The 16,779-nt window shown below is 35.8% G+C and overlaps 1 protein-coding gene across 9 annotated transcripts in view; it reads left to right on the forward strand.

The window, feature by feature from the left end:
- The window catches only part of ODF2L (outer dense fiber of sperm tails 2 like), a 46,961-nt gene extending 41,672 nt beyond the window's left edge, over nt 1-5,289 (forward strand). For all 9 annotated transcript variants that reach the window (XM_077120404.1, XM_077120401.1, XM_077120403.1 and 6 more), the window contains 4 exons: nt 76-161; nt 244-406; nt 2,679-2,804; nt 5,063-5,289. In XM_077120404.1, the coding sequence (XP_076976519.1) occupies nt 76-161; nt 244-406; nt 2,679-2,804; nt 5,063-5,191 (504 nt within the window). In that variant the 3' untranslated portion in view covers nt 5,192-5,289. The remainder of the gene's footprint in view (nt 1-75; nt 162-243; nt 407-2,678; nt 2,805-5,062) is intronic.
- The last annotated feature ends 11,490 nt before the right edge of the window (nt 5,290-16,779 follow it).

A 16,779-nucleotide genomic window follows, 5' to 3' on the forward strand; every position in this document is an offset into this window, starting at 1 on the left:
GTATGACAACACAGGATGTAGATTTCTTAGATTTAAAACAAAGCAATCAAGAAAACATATTTGTCTCTCCTCTAGGTTGACGGAAATAACGATCTTCTGAAAAAGCTTTCTCTGGAAGAGGAAAATTTTCTTATTCAGTTGAAGTGTGAAAACCTAAAACAGTAAGTATTAAATTGAACTTAAATTGCTGTTACATTTTCTTCTACACACTAAAATTTAAAAATACATGTTTCCTGTAAAAAGAAAATTAGAACAGATGGATGCAGAAAATAAAGAGCTTGAAAAGAAGCTGGCAAACCAAGAAGAATGTCTTAAGCACTGCAATCTTAAGTTTAATGAGAAATCTGGAGAATATACAGCATTGACCAGACAGCTAGAAGCTGCTTTAGAAGAAGGAAGACAAAAGGTACACAAGGCCTTTATGTAGAAACTTTTTAATTAGTTTACCAAAGAGACGTCTTTTTAACCAGACAAAATCTCGTCTCACCAAAGCTACAGTTATTGTTTTTATCCTGTTGACAGGGTGAAAGGAGCAATTACATTTTTGTTCTTTATCTACTTTTCCCTTTTGGAGCAAAAGAGATTTATTACTGGGCCAGGGTTTCTTAACTAGAAAAATGATGGTGTTGCAGATTAAAGGATGAAATTGGAAAATACTGGGAAGTTGCTTCCCCTTTATTTTAATAAAACCAAAGTGAATGGGAAAATTATTGAAAATTTTGGATTTTATCAGGATCCAGTGAACTGTAAATCTCAACATCACTTTGTTTTGGCAAATATTGTTGCACAAATGAATACATACAAGAATTAAATTCCACCTAAATCCATTTGATTAACATTTAATGAATACCATGCTGTGTGTCAGGTACTCAGCTAATACTTGAAATGCAAAGATGAATAAAATTTGGCCAGAGCTCTCAGGATGTTCACAGTCTAATAGGGAGATAATATGTGAACACACTAATGTTTCAGCCTTTAGGTGCAATAATAGAAGGAGTGTAGAAGATACACAAGAGGAAGTAGTTATTTCAGTCTGGGAATGAGGGGAAGTGGTTCAGGAAGATCTCAAAGAAGAGATATAAATTTATCAAATGATTTGAAAATCAAATCTTTAAAGGAGAGTGGGCTTTGGAGTCAAAGAAAACTGGATTTTACTCTGGCTCTGATTCATTGTACCTTGATTTAGGCCAAATCACTTAATTTCTTTATTTTTAAAATGGGAATGATCAGTTTCCCTCCATTTAAGTAATTGAGTAATTTTAAAGTAGATCATTTATACCTTAATGACTCTCAAATTTATTTCCTCAACCCAGACCTCCCTTTCCTCTGGAATGCAGACTTATATCTCATACTGCTTAGTTGACGTCAAGTAAGCATGTCCAAAGCCAAAATCTGAATCCTACCCTCTAATCTCTCTTCCACCGTAGTCTTCCCCAGCTTAGTTAATGGCAGTTCCACAAGAGTCAGATAAAGTATGATATACTTGAAAAATGTGGCTCTTACATCACAAGTGTCACATGTATATTTTGATTTTTTTAACAATGTTTTTTAACATTGATTTTGAGAGACACATCATTGAATGAAAGCTAAGTAATAACACATGCTGCCAGTATAGAAATATAATCCAGCTTTTTCAGCCCCACCAACACTTGAGAAGAGAATAAGAAAGGACTATATCCCTGGTTTAGTGTGAGTGGGCTTTGGAAACACCAGACGCCTTCAGATTCCTTCCTCAAAGTTCTCAGAGTCCCAGGACTCTTTCTGCTTTCTCTTTACACTCCTGCTGCAGTAGAATGTGGGGCTGCCTCTTGTTCCTGCCCACGTGAGGAGTTTCATCACTGTTCTGTCACCATTGTCCACACTGAAGGCGCAGTGTCAGGGACATGGGTATTTATTCTGCGGGCTCTCTCTTCCACAGCTGCAGATGCTGATAGCATCCTTCATTTACAGTTGCCCTTGAAGAAATCTTTGTAATCACTTTGTAATACTTAGAACTATGTCCATAGAAATTAGGTTTGAAGACAGTTCTTCTCACTAGCTCCTTGCTCCTGGAGTAGTCCCTGCCTCCACTCTAGTTCATGTGGTTCCAACTTACAGTTCCCACATACAGGTTCCCATATATATCAGCATAGCTAAGTTAGACATTCTGCTGATATAAACTACCAGAAAAACATGAAAATCAAATGCAGACCATTATGGAAGTGAATGAATGAAAAATGAATCACTTTAAAGAAGTTAGCCCTTCTAGGTTTTTTTTCTCTGAAGAAGTATTACATTCTGCCACCCAATTCTATCTGTCCAAGCATGTAAACAGCCTTTAATGAGAACTTTCTGTGCTCTACCACTGCTGTAGACAACAGATGACTATAAATACTATAAAGCATGCAGTTGGTCTCAGTATATTATAAAAATATACTGTGTGAGGGGAACACCTACTAAGTCACAGAGCAGTGACACATAAACATACATCTCTTCCATTCCAAGCTAATTTTGCAGATATTTATGTTGCAAAGATAAATATACTTATCCTGTATGTGCTTCCTCAGGATAACATCTTAATTAAATTGTTTAGCATTCAGTTAGTATCTGTTTGGAAAAAGAATAGCCATGGCAAGAATTCAAATCATATTTTAAAGAAAACACAATTAGCTATTTTACTTTTTTCATACAAATTACAGGTTTCTGAGGAAATAGAGAAAATGTCATCTAGAGAAAGGGCTTTGCAAATTAAAATACTAGATCTGGAAACTGAGCTTAGAAAGAAAAATGAAGAACAAAATCAACTTGTTTCCAGATTGAACAATGTAAGTATTAGTATGATTTTATGTATTGTCACATAAAATAAATTAGCATTTAACATTGTTGCCATGTAGTTTAGTTAAATAAAGTGAGAAGCAAGGGGAACCTGGGTCATTGTTTTACTGATAGAATTAAAAATAACAAATAATGTAAATCATAAAAAATAAAAAGTCAGGATCATGTAAAAATGAATTATCTTACCTCCTTGGTAGCATCTGTTATATCCCCCCAAAGTCTCATCAAACCCTTTCCCTGTGTATTGCTTTTATATAACAGCTGCTTAATGAAAGCACTAACATAATCTACTTACTTTTCCCTGGTATGATTTTTTCTTCTTTCTTTGGAGAAACGCAGTTTAAACTGTATTACCTCCATATGTGATATATGACTTTGTCTCCTCATCCATAAAATGAGAATACCAAATTAGCCATTTTTACTTCTTTTTCTAATGTGTTTTTTCCTCCTGAATATTCATGATGTAGCAGTTGGCATAAGATGCTCTAAAATCTAGCACTATCTGTGATTACTTAACAATCATCCACTTAACAATAACATAGAAAATAATGATCCTGTATTTTTTCCAGGAGCCAGACATTCCATGAAAATTTTTTTCATTCACAAGTATCTAAAAAGTTGAAAAGCCAAAAGTTTCAAAGGTCAGATGATTTTGGCGTATCCCATTAGTTTAATTTGGGCACCAGGAATCGAACCCTGGTCTCTGGCATGGCAGGTGAGAACTCTGCCTGCTTAGCCACCATGGCCTACCCCATTAGTTTAATTTTAATGCCATCAAAAGTTTTATGGCAGTTTAATCAGAGCAAAGAATTTATCACTACTAATTTAACACAAGTCTTCCCTTTATTTTTAAACTTTTTTTTTTATTCACCATCAGAGTTCTTGGTATTATAAAATATATGTAATATTCTTTATATAATCAAAGCCTTGGAGAAAATAAGTATACTAAAATGAGATGGGTTTTGCTAAATTTGTTCTCTGTATTTGGCTGAAGTTCCTAAAAATCAGTAGGTTTGAGATATGATGTTTTGTTAAACTTGATCAAGTTTGCAGTAGTAAAAATCTCAAATTCTAAGCATAGATTTAGATATTGCTGAAAAAGGAACTATTTGTTCTGGCCCTCCTTCAGTGGGCATTTTGTATACATGCCATAGCTCCAAGTGAATTTTAAGTCCCTTGAGAACCTGCCTCAGAGATGATTGTATCCCTGCTACCTTCCACAGTGCCCTCCCTGCAGTAGCAAATTTTCAGATTTTCTCCCCAGTTACTCTGATGGTGGGTGGAGTAGATGCACAGACTCAAAGGTGACCTCAGCAGTTTAACCCAAGCCACCTCCCTGGAGCCTGAAATGTCTTTGAAGTCTTATGTATAATCTTAAAATTCAAACACATTTTGCCTTCTACCCTACGATATAAGTGTGCTTGTTTTAATATTTTCTCCCCCAATTTTTGAGTAAAATTAATGCTCCATAAAAATTTGCGGTGTTCATTCTGTGACTCTTTGTAGTCTAGCTTGGCATATTGCTTCGTATCACATCTCCCTTCCCCTGACAAACACAGCTCAGTTTGAAAAGATGTCAGGTATCATTGAACACCTGATAAGAAGGAAATAAGATCTCTCTTATTTAATTGGAAGTTAGATGGTATTTGTAGCATGTCTTTAAGGCATTTTCCATGAACAGATCTGCTTAGAAATTTAGATGCAACTCAGTGTTTAAAAAAAATGTGTTTGGTTTTTAATTTTTTTGTGGAATAAAAGGCACCTATAATATTGAGTTATTTTTACTTTTTAAAGGATTCTAATAATAAATGTTTATATTATTAAAAGTAGAATTCCATCCATTTTTAAAACAGCAAAGGTCATTCTTATGGTATAAAAGATGAATTTTTAGGCAGAGAAAATGTTTAAAAAAAGTATTAAAATGTGATGTTAAGTTTAATGGAAATCATGAAATTTAAATAGAACTCATTTATTAATCATATTACGTATGTAATAATTTGGGGTGATATGAAACATCTTACAACTGTATCACAGTAGAGATCAACATGCTTGTACTTTAAATATCCTGAATTTTAAAGAAAAGTTAGCGCTAAGATAAGTTATTAATGAACATAACAAATGTGCAGATTCTTTCTTTTAACAATTAAAAATAATGTATTCAGTTAATATATATGTAAAGTTTACTTTATGACTATTGTCCTTTGATCTAAATGCTGTTATTGATCACCTGTATTTTATTTTTATTTAGAAAACACAGCATCAGGAAGTATGTTTGAAAGAAATACAACATAGTCTTGAGAAGTCGGAGAATCAAAATGAGAGTATTAAGAATTATTTACAGTTTCTTAAAACTTCTTATGTAACTATGTTTGGATAAATTGTTAAATTTTTTTCTATGAAGAACAGGTTTTACCATGAGTTTAAAAAGTGATTAGGTGAAAAATAAATAAATATAATACCTGCTGTTACACTTGATGATTTATGGGTGGTCTTAGTTGCATTTTTATATAAAGATTTTTGAAATATAATTTATTATCCAATTGTTACTTTAAAGCAAGACAATTGTTATTATTTCTCCTTGCTGGGTAATTTTCATTGGTTTAATTCTTATTTAAATCATATTGGCTTTTCAGAATATATTTCACACACATATGCAAAAGAAGCCAGAATCATTCTTTGTGTCTGTTAGTAGCCACTACTCAAGTGAATTTGAAATAAATTTAGGTCAATAATAAACTAAATACATGGTTTTAAATAATGTATATAATTGTTTTAAATATAGTGCTGAATATATTAATATAATAAAAGAAAATATTCTGGATTTAATTATATATTTTATAAAGATACCAAATGTCTATATACTTACTATTGTTTCAATTATAGCTTAAGACACTGTTAAAATTTCTGTTGGGTTTTAAATATAGAATTTAAGTCATAGCTATTAAATGCCAATTGATGGTGACAGATGAAAACATGTTGGTATGCATTGTTTATTTATAAAATATAGGCATGCAGACTCTCCCATCAATTATAGCCTCTTTCGTTCTTTCTTCATTTTATGTTACTAATTGTCTGATATTATTGTTGTAGACAGTTCAAGGCCCCTTAGTTAACTAGAAGATTAAAGAAGAACAAGTTGGGCTACCTTCCCATGTTCAGTGCGCACAGGATGACTAAAAACAACAACACTCTCTTAATACCAAGAAATTTCATTATTGGAATAAAGTAAAAGAAATACCAAGAACTTGTTCCCTGTAATCTACCCTCTGGGCCAAGGCAGGATATTCCTAAAGGCAGTGGATATGGGGATCATGAAATAGTGGACCATGGCTTGAGAGCTGTTTGTTCAGGGGAACTGGTAGGTCTCAGAAGGTCATTCAGAGAGGATGTTGTGCACCACATCATCCCATTTTATGATTGGAGCTCAATCTCCCCCAAGATATTTTATCCTCTTCTCTCATCCGAAATAGGGGCCTTGTCCTCACTGTTCTGCTCTCTCCTAAGACTGCCATATCATCTGCAGGAGCTTACTACCCACTGGCAGAACAGAAAAACACAGTAATGCAAGAAACTTGTGGTCAGTGGTTGCTAACAAGATTAGTGTTGCCTTTTTAAATTTTTCATTGTATTTGTTATACTAAAATAATGGTTCTTTCTTCATCTCCTTAGACAAGAAATGCCCACACAAAATGAAACTAATGTTTTTGAGTATTGCTCACTAAACTGGGAGCTCCTTATTTTATTCATATTTGTACCTCAGGCCCTACACAGTACCTGATAGATACTCAGTTCATGTTTGTGGATAGATGGAAGGATGCTGAAAGAGGCAAGTTCTCATGTTCCTTTTTACTTAAGAAAAAAATGCAAGCATAGGAGTAATAACTACCATAGCGACAACAGAATAAAGCTTTTAAGTTCTAGTTTTGAACTTGTCTTCTGATTCCAAAACTAATATTCTGTGCAGTTTTCTTGCCTTTGCAGCTGGAACAACAGCAGCAGCTGAGCAGCAGCATTTCTTATTGTTTATTAAACCTATGTGTCAGGCATAGTTCTCTGTGTGGTATATGTATTAATCCATTTAATCTTTATACCTGATGAGATGGCTACCACTGATCCCATTTATTTTCAGGGAACTATGACATAGAAAAGTTAAATAACTTATCCAAGTTCACACAGCTAGTAAGCAGCAAGCATCCAGAGACTCTGCTCTTAACTATAACATACTACTACCTTGGTATACCTTTTATACATGAAGGTAATAGTTTCTTTTGACAATGCATATGACATTGAAAATTGGTGCCTACAATGTTTTACATGCACTATGGAAGGAGAAGACTATCACAGGTTCCCTGAGATTGGTACTCAGCTGCTAGTGACACCAGGTGACAAAGATAATTTGCCAGATCCAAGAACATAATCTCTGTGCTTAATGCTTCACATTCGGCTCTTCTGGTGTGTATACCAAACTTGGCATCAGGGGTGCCCTTCAGTGCCCTTATGTCCCTAGGTGAGTTTCTGCTTCCAGCTTTCCAGTGTCCCAGAAAGCTCATTCCCCCACCATACTAAAAGGCTTGACAGATTTTCCCTTTATTTAATATTCAGGGCCTCCAGGATTCCTTTAGTTCAGGAAATTCTCTTCCATTGTATGTGTGATTACTACTTCACATACTTCTTTGCCTCCTCCTTGTTTGATCCCCTGGATCTGATGGCCACACAACTTACCTTTCACTCAGGGCATGTTCCATTGAAGATATGTTTCTGCTCGATGGTGAGGTATTTCTTCCACCTTATTTTTCTGTCTACTAGTGTGGTTCTTAAGGGTGCTCATTCTTTTTCTGTCGGATATAGAATTTTTAGTTAAGAAATCATGTTTTTGTTCCTATAGGTCTTTCTTTTAGTCCTAATTCGATTATATTTTTATACAAATTCTCTTCTGTCTTTTCCATTGGTTCTACTTCAGTAGGGATCTCCCATTTCTGGTGTGTGGCCTTTCCTTCAGAGCTCCTTACCTGATTAGGTGAAAAATAAATAAATATAATACCTGCTGTTACACTTGATGATTTATGGGTGGTCTTAGTTGCATTTTTATATAAAGATTTTTGAAATATAATTTATTATCCAATTGTTACTTTAAAGCAAGACAATTGTTATTATTTCTCTTTGCTGGGTAATTTTCATTGGTTTAATTCTTATTTAAATCATATTGGCTTTTCAGAATATATTTCACACACATATGCAAAAGAAGCCAGAATCATTCTTTGTGTCTGTTAGTAGCCACTACTCAAGTGAATTTGAAATAAATTTAGGTCAATAATAAACTAAATACATGGTTTTAAATAATGTATATAATTGTTTTAAAATATAGTGCTGAATATATTAATATAATAAAAGAAAATATTCTGGATTTAATTATATATTTTATAAAGATACCAAATGTCTATATACTTACTATTGTTTCAAGTATACCTGAGTGTTCATATTCCCTGCCTTTTCATAGTTGTGGTTCCTCAACCCCTGCCAGCAGTCTGCTTTACACACCTCTTGAGCAGCAGTAAATCAGGCAGTGAAAGGTATGAAGGCTTCAGTCCGCCTGGGCCTGTGAGACCTGTTTCTCTACTGAGGTCTTGTAAGGAACTATTCTGCTCCCAGACTTTTTCAATTATAAGCAGCCACTTTTCCCTACTATAGAGATTATAAAACAACCGTTTTACCCCATGGGAGAGCCCCCTTCAACAATTCTTGGGTCAGCAGGTTTGAGGCAGCAAACCACAAGTAATGTCCCCTTTGGAGGGAGCCACAGCTGGGGTCTGTACATGAAATAATGTGTGGCTACTTAATAAATTCCATCTTTATCTGCTGACTTGAAATTTGTCCATGATTTTTTAGGCGAAAAAGTCAGCATTATATATTTAGTATGTTTCATTTTTGTACTGAAAACCAAACATTTCTATTTGTGTATATAAGTTGACCGAAGCTGTTATGAGCATGGTGAAAGGAGTGGATCTCTTCAAACCTTGGTAGGGATGGGGGTAAATGGTAATCACTTTTCCTGAATGTGCCACTATTTTGTTTCACTTATTTTAAAGAGATTGCATTTCTTTTAAATTTTTTTCTAAACAGATAAATAAAGACATTTAAAGATGGGGAGGAAAGACAGAGTGGGATAATGAGATTGGTGAGAGGTTATGTTCCAAGAAAAAATACTGGGATTTGATATTCAGAGATAGAGTTTTTTTTGGACAAGTTAAAAATGAAGAGAAGCCTGTTAGAGGTGGAGATGGTGGCCATTGAGTCCAGGATGTTGAGTAACTGAGAAGCCTTGGATATTGAGGCTATCTAGGATGTACCAAGAATTGGGGTAGGACTGAAGAACTAGCATCTTGATTAAATAGGAGCAAATGACTGGTTGCTGAATAGATGACAGTGATAAAGAATGAAACTTCTGAAACTCTGTCAATGGTTTCTGATCACACTAGAATAAAACCCAAAGTCCTCAACATGACCCTCAAGGCCCTACATAATCTGGGCCTGCCAACCTCACCCTCTCTCATTCCGCTCTTCTCATGCACTACACCCAGTTGCACTTTGTTTTCTTGGATACTGAACTCATTCATTCGTTCTGATCTTTCCTCATCTTAGAATGGCTCTAACGTCATGTTTGGCCTGATTAAATCCTACTCATTCTCTCACAGCTTCCTATTCCTTTCCTTCATAATTGTCAATTATTTATTTGTGTGGATATTTCCTTCATGTCTGTCTCAGTAGATTTTATGCTCTGTGAGAGTATTCCTTTCCATATCCTATATCTAACACAGTGCTTGGCACATAGCCGGCACTAAATACATACTTGTTGGATGGATGGACGGATGGTGATATTGCTATTAGTTCTGAGCTTCGAAGTTGGGGGGAACAGTGTTGTCTAAAAAAAGATAGGGATATTATTCAGAGGCTGAGAGAATGAGTACCTTTCACCCTGAGGTCTGCAAATGAAACAGTTTCTTTGGGGGAGGGTTTGGGTTTCCTCTCAGACAGAGGTAGAGATAGTGAAGAGATTAAGTGTGCAAGAGTTTGTTTATAATCATACGTGTATCTGTTCCAAAGGTCTCTGGAAAATGTTGGGAGTTGGCAGTGGGGCGATGAATCAGGAAGGTAGAATGGGTTCCTTTATAGCTGCTTGCCTCAGATAATTTAAGAGAAATCTCTCCTTTTATTTTCTTGTCTAGAAATTAATAAAAATCCCATGTGTTGTCTTCTTTTCTTTTGATACTACTGAATTGCCAAAAGGCCCTTAAGTCCAAGTATAATTTAGTGTTTTTTTATTATTTAACATTACAACTAATTGTGCTACTTTCAGATAACACTTTCACAAAAGAAAAAATAAATAGTAAAAAATTTTTTCTTAAAATTTAATATTTGCTTAAAGTTGTAAAGTTTAGGGTAATTTTTTTAAATACCCCATATATCTTGCTTGTTTGCTTCTTACTTTGGCATAGTCTGGGGCTGGGATTAGGGGAAGGAAAAGCTATTCAGAGTCCTCTATATCAAGGTTGCTATTATTAGATAAAGTTAATATTGACAACAGTTAGGTTACTGTTAAACTATAAAAATAAAGCATGTGATTAACTATCACACGTTATTTGGTTCAACATATTTTAACTATACCCTTGTATAAAATTAAAAAAAAAAAAAAAAAAAACAACTAAAAAGGGTACCTAGCCAAAGATGGTAAGGCATATATAAACAATCTTTAAGAAAAAATAAGGATTTCATTATAATAATTAAGGATAAAGAAAACTCGAGTGTCATCTGAATGTAGTAACCATCTAAAACATCTTTTGTCTATTTTTAAAAGATTTGTTTTTACTTTCACCGACACAGTTAATAATCTTAAAGATTCCTAAATTTGCATTACCAGTCCTGAAGCCTAACGTGTTTTACCATTTTGTTTGAAGTGTTACACTATAGCATTTCTGATAGTGTTTGTGTGGCCGTTGAGGCATTTCAAGAAATAAGAATTTTAATTTCAAATGAGCTGTACTTGTGTTAAAACTCCAAGCTCAATATTTGATATATGGTAGATACTCAAAAGATTAGTATCTTCTCTTTTTCTGCCCAACATATAAAGAGCTCTTGCAAAATAATAAGTGTTCAACTGGGAAGATAGGCAAAATATAAGAACAGACACTTCACACCAGAAGAATTACCAAGGGCCAATAAATGTTTGCAAGATTTTTGGGTATAATAGTATAGAGATTAAATGAAACCTAATCTTTTTTTCCCCGTACAATAATTTTTAAAAGGTAATTCCTGGTGTTGAAAAAATGTAATAAAGGAACTTACTGCTCCATTATCTGGGTGCTCTATAATGTATTAACCATAATATAATAGCTTTGTGGTTGGATAGTTGGGTAGCTTCTGTTTTCTCTGTTATAAATAATTCTACAGTGAATCCTCATATGCACAAATCCTTGTCTTTATCTAATGAAAAATGGCAAGACTCCTGAAACTCAGAATTGTTCATGCCATTTCCTACAATAATTTGCAATTTAGGTATTTATCCTAAAGTAATAGTGGATGCTGGCAGGGACTACTTCTGTTATGCCACTCCATTGTTAGTCACTGACTGGCACCTAGTAAAACAATCAAATCTTATTCAACATTCAAATGAGTTTTAGTTTGGTCAAGTCATAATCTTTCAATTTTAGTTTTTACTCACTTTAAATAAAATGAGAATGTGAACATACTTCGAAAAATATGAGTTCTGAAATTCTAAATATTAATATTTTATTTATAGTTTTAGATGTATTATATTTTTTTCTCATTAAAGTTTCATTAATGGCTGTTCAAGAAATATCCAAAGGTGTATTTTCTCCTAATGGTCTATTTACTTAGTTATCTACTTGTATTAGAATTCTCCTGTGTTGTTAAAAATCAATAAGTAGGTCCTGTTTAGTATAAAATGAATTCTAGAGATGAGTTTTTGTTGGATATATTGCAGCTATTTCTCTCCCTCTGTGTGTTGCCTTTTCACTTTCTTAATTGCGACATTTGATGATCAGAAATTCTTAATTTTAATATAGTCCAAATTAGCAATAATTTCTGCATACCTCAGTGATAGCAGCTTTCTGAATAATAAAGGTATGTAAAAAATCTCTTATGATTAATTATTTTTCTACTTCTCATCTTAATTCTGTCAGTTTTTCCTGTGTATATTTTGGTCTGTTATTGTGCGCATAGTTTTAGAATTGTGATGTTGTCCTATGGAGTGACACCCTTCATCACTACTAAATGTCTTTATCCATAAAAATGCTTCTTGCCTTAAAGTTTATTAAGCTATTTAATATCTTATTTGTTTAATGTTTTTATTTGTTTAATGTTTTCATAATGTATCTTTTCCCATTCTTCTATTTTCTGCCTTTGTATGAATTTGTATTTTAGGCATATCCTTTGTAACCCACGTATAGTTGTAATTTTTTGTTATTTTTCTTTTTGTTCGTACCTTTGCTTGTTTTTTTTAGTTGACAGTCCTCATCTTTTAGTTAGCATATTCAGCCTTTTCACACTTAATGTAATTTCCAATATAGTTGGGTTTATATCTATCTTCTCACTAGTTTTTTCCCCCCTATTTGAGTCACTTGTTTTATATTCCATTCTCTCACCTTTTATTTCTCCTCTGATTAGTCAAATATTTCCTTGTCCCCTTGGTAGTTCCTTGTCTTTCAGTACTGCTTGAGTTTGCATGAAATTTGGTTTTGCTTTTCAGAGGTTCTCACTTTTGCTTTTAAGTCTTCTGTCCTACACAGCTTCAGAATTGAACAAATATCTTAGAGAATGAACCAGCCATATGCTTGAGTCTTCTCCATTTCCAATTTTGTCACTCCAGCTATATGATTCCAAAGGCTCTGCAAGTATATTTGAGTCCTAGTTGTGGCCCAGAGGCCACATTCTAGGGTAAGATTCTCAGCTTCTAGCCTCTTTGGGAAGAGGATATGAAAATCCTCAGCTCACCTCTGAAATTCAGTTCCTCTAGTCTTTGTTGCTTCCAAGCGCTCTAAAGCTTAAAAAAAAAAAAAGGATTGTTTGATTCTTGCTATTATGGAGTGACCATTCCAATTTGCTTGAAACTGATAGGTTACTGAAGGTGTGGGACTTTTATTGCTAAAACTAGGCAGTCTCAGGTAAATTGCAACAGTTGATTTAAAAATCTGCTGGAGAGCTCTGTAAAGAGGCAAAAAATGACCCCTGACAGACCAAAGCCCATGCACTGCTGCATTCCCACTTTCAGTGCCTGTGTCCCACCTCCACCTCCACTGTGCCCAAGAGAAAGGCTGAAGGAGATCCTACAGAAGATAAAGTAAGGACAAAAACTAACCACAGAGAAGATCTGCAAGGTTATCTGCTAAACCTCCTCCTCTAAAATCAGAACCAAGCCTTAAACTGCACTTGCAAAGAAGGGAGAGAAGATAACCAAAGGGAAAAGGAGAAAGCTGATTCTGGTAAGGATAGAAATAACCCTGCAGGAAATGGAGATGCCAGAACAGACCAGGCACAGAAAACTGAAGGTGCTGGAGATGCCAAGTGAAGTGTGTGCATTTTTGATAACTGTGTACTTATGTGACTTTATTTTTATCACATCGTATAAAAATGCAGAATTTTGTTTTACTTTTTTTTTTTTAAGCTGTTAGCACACAAAATATTTCATTGTTGTTTTTGAGGGTAAGGGCAAATGTCACTAATAGTATGTCTCCAAAGTTGGATTGATATGGGAGAAAACACCTTTCCGCTCTAGTTTTAAGCAACTTCCTCTTTACTCCCAGGAGATGGGACTCCCTGACATTGCCACACATTAGCCACCTTGGCACAAGTGCCATGTAGTATGGAAAAATTAAAATTATTTTTTTATGGCCTCATGACCTCTTCTACCTCTCAGCATTCAGCATGAGACTTCAGTCCTTTAAGCCCAGAGACCTGTTAAAACCTGACCCCAGACAGTGAGAGTCTGGGGGCCAAGATGGCGGCTTAGTAATGTGCACACGTTTTAGTTTGTCCTCTAGAGCAACTACTAAATAACCAGAGACAGTACAGAACAGCTCCCGGAGCCATGACAGTGACCGGACACACAGCGTACCCCAGTCTGGACCAGCTGGACCGGCTGTGAGTCTCCAGAGCAGTGAGTTCCCCAAGCCGCGCGTAGTTCCCCAAGCCGCGGGCAGTTCCCCAAGCCGCGCGCAGTTCTCCAAGCTGTGGCAGCCGGCGCCCGGCGTCCCTCCCCCACAGGCGGCTTCCCGGAGGGAAAGGAAAGAGTCTCTAACAGTAGCAGGGACTGAGTCCAACCAAACATCAATAGTGGCATTAATAAACAAATTCTGACTACTAAAAATAGGCCCCCAGCTCAGGCAAAACTGGTCAAGGTGGAGGTCGCCTATTGGGCTAACCGAAAAGATGAAAGGGGACGAAATGGAGCCTTCTGGGGCTGTTTCTACGGAGGCTTGGCTGCCTCTGGATTCAGCGGCAGGATTACACAGGCTGCAAAGGCCCCAAGCATACGCAGAAACAGGCTGCTTTCAGGGCTGTTTCCTGCCTGAACCTTCTCCACGGGAGGGGTGAAACGCAACTCAGGTGGAATCCCTCTCTCAAAGAGTTCAGAGACCAGGGCTTCGCAATTTGAAGCCATTAAAACCAGCCTACAACCTTTCCTCTGTCTCCACCACGCCTCCAACAGGGAGAGCCTTCCAAAGCTAAAGGAGCCACAACATCTTTTCCTGGTGGGACCCACAGACAGACAAGCGCCACATACTGGGCAGGATAAGAAAAACAGAGCCCAGAGACTTCACAGGAAAGTCTTTCAACCTGCTGGGTCTCACACTCAGGGAAAACTGATGCAGGTGATTCCTTCCCCCGAAAGGAGGCCAACTTAGTCCAGAAAACCCGGCTGGACTCTGTAATACCTATGTAGACCCTCCTAAGGGTGGGGAGGGAAAAGGCACCTTACAAGCAGGACAAGAAACAAGAAAACAAGAACTGAAAAATTACCCTCTGTTAAACAAAACTTAATCTAGAGGCCCAGAAAAAGCTGAACTGATGGTCAATGAACAGATAGACAACAAACTCATCTAGCAAGAAAACCCTAGGTAAGATAAGTGAAAGCAATCTCCAGAATAAACTAATTAAGGTAATTAAATGTCCAGACGCCAGCAAAAAATAACAAATCACACCAGGAAAACTGAAGATATGGCCCAGTCAAAGGAACAAACTAATAGTTCAAATGACATACAGGAGCTGAGACAACTAATTCTGAATATACAAACAGAAATGGAAAACCTCTTCAAAAACCAAATCAATGAATTGAGGGAGGACATGAAGAAGGCAAGGAATGAACAAAAAGAAGAAATGGAAAGTCTGAAAAAACAAATCACAGAACTTATGGAAATGAAAGATACAGTAGAAGAGATGAAAAAAACAATGGAAACCTACAATGGTAGATTTCAAGAGACAGAGGTTAGAATTAGTGAACTGGAGGATGGAACATCTGAAATCCAAAAAGAAACAGAAACTATAGGGAAAAGAATGGAAAAATATGAGCAGGGGCTCAGGGAATTGAATGATAATATGAAGCGCACAAATATACGTGTTGTGGGTGTCCCGGAAGGAGAAGAGAAGGGAAAAGGAGGAGAAAAACTAATGGAAGAAATTATCACTGAAAATTTCCCAACTCTTATGAAAGACCTAAAATTACAGATCCAAGAAGTACAGCGCACCCCAAAGAGAATAGACCCAAATAGGCGTTCTCCAAGACACTTACTAGTTAGAATGTCAGAGGTCAAAGAGAAAGAGAGGATCTTGAAAGCAGCAAGAGAAAAACAATCCATCACATACAAGGGAAACCCAATAAGACTATGTGTAGATTTCTCAGCAGAAACCATGGAGGCAAGAAGACAGTGGAATGATATATTTAAATTACTAAAAGAGAAAAACTGCCAACCAAGACTCCTATATCCAGCAAAATTGTCCTTCAAAAATGAGGGAGAAATTAAAACATTTTCAGACAAAAAGTCACTGAGAGAATTTGTGACCAAGAGACTAGCTCTGCAAGAAATGCTAAAGGGAGCACTAGAGACAGATACAAGAAGACAGAAGAGAGAGGTGTGGAGAAGAGCGTAGAAAGAAGGAAAATTAGATATGATATATAAAATACAAAAGGCAAAATGGTAGAGGAAAGTACTATCCAAACAGTAATAACACTAAATGTTAATGGACTGAACTCCCCAATCAAAAGACATAGACTGGCAGAATGGATTAAAAAACAGGATCCTTCTATATGCTGTCTACAGGAAACACATCTTAGACCCAAAGATAAACATAGGTTGAAAGTGAAAGGTTGGGAAAAGATAGTTCATGCAAATAACAACCAGAAAAGAGCAGGAGTAGCTACACTAATATCCAACAAATTAGACTTCAAATGTAAAACAGTTAAAAGAGACAAAGAAGGATACTATCTACTAATAAAAGGAACAATTCAACAAGAAGACATAACAATCATAAATATTTATGCACCAAACCAGAATGCCCCAAAATATGTGAGGCATATACTGCAAATACTGAAAAGGGAAATAGACACATCTACCATAACAGTTGGAGACTTCAATTCCCCACTCTCATCAATGGACAGAACATCTAGACAGAGGATCAATAAAGAAACAGAGAATTTGAATATTACAATAAATGAGCTAGACTTAGCAGACATTTATAGGACATTACATGCCACAACAGCAGGATACACCTTTTTCTCAAGTGCTCATGGATCATTCTCAAAGATAGACCACATGCTGGGTCACAAAGCAAGTCTCAACAAATTTAAAAAGATTGAAATCATACACAACACTTTCTCAGATCATAAAGGAATGAAGTTGGAAATCAACAATAGGCAGAGTGCCAGAAAATTCACAAATACGTGGAGGCTCAACA

This window comes from Tamandua tetradactyla, chromosome 11 (assembly GCF_023851605.1).
Source record: "Tamandua tetradactyla isolate mTamTet1 chromosome 11, mTamTet1.pri, whole genome shotgun sequence".
NCBI lineage: Eukaryota > Metazoa > Chordata > Mammalia > Pilosa > Myrmecophagidae > Tamandua > Tamandua tetradactyla.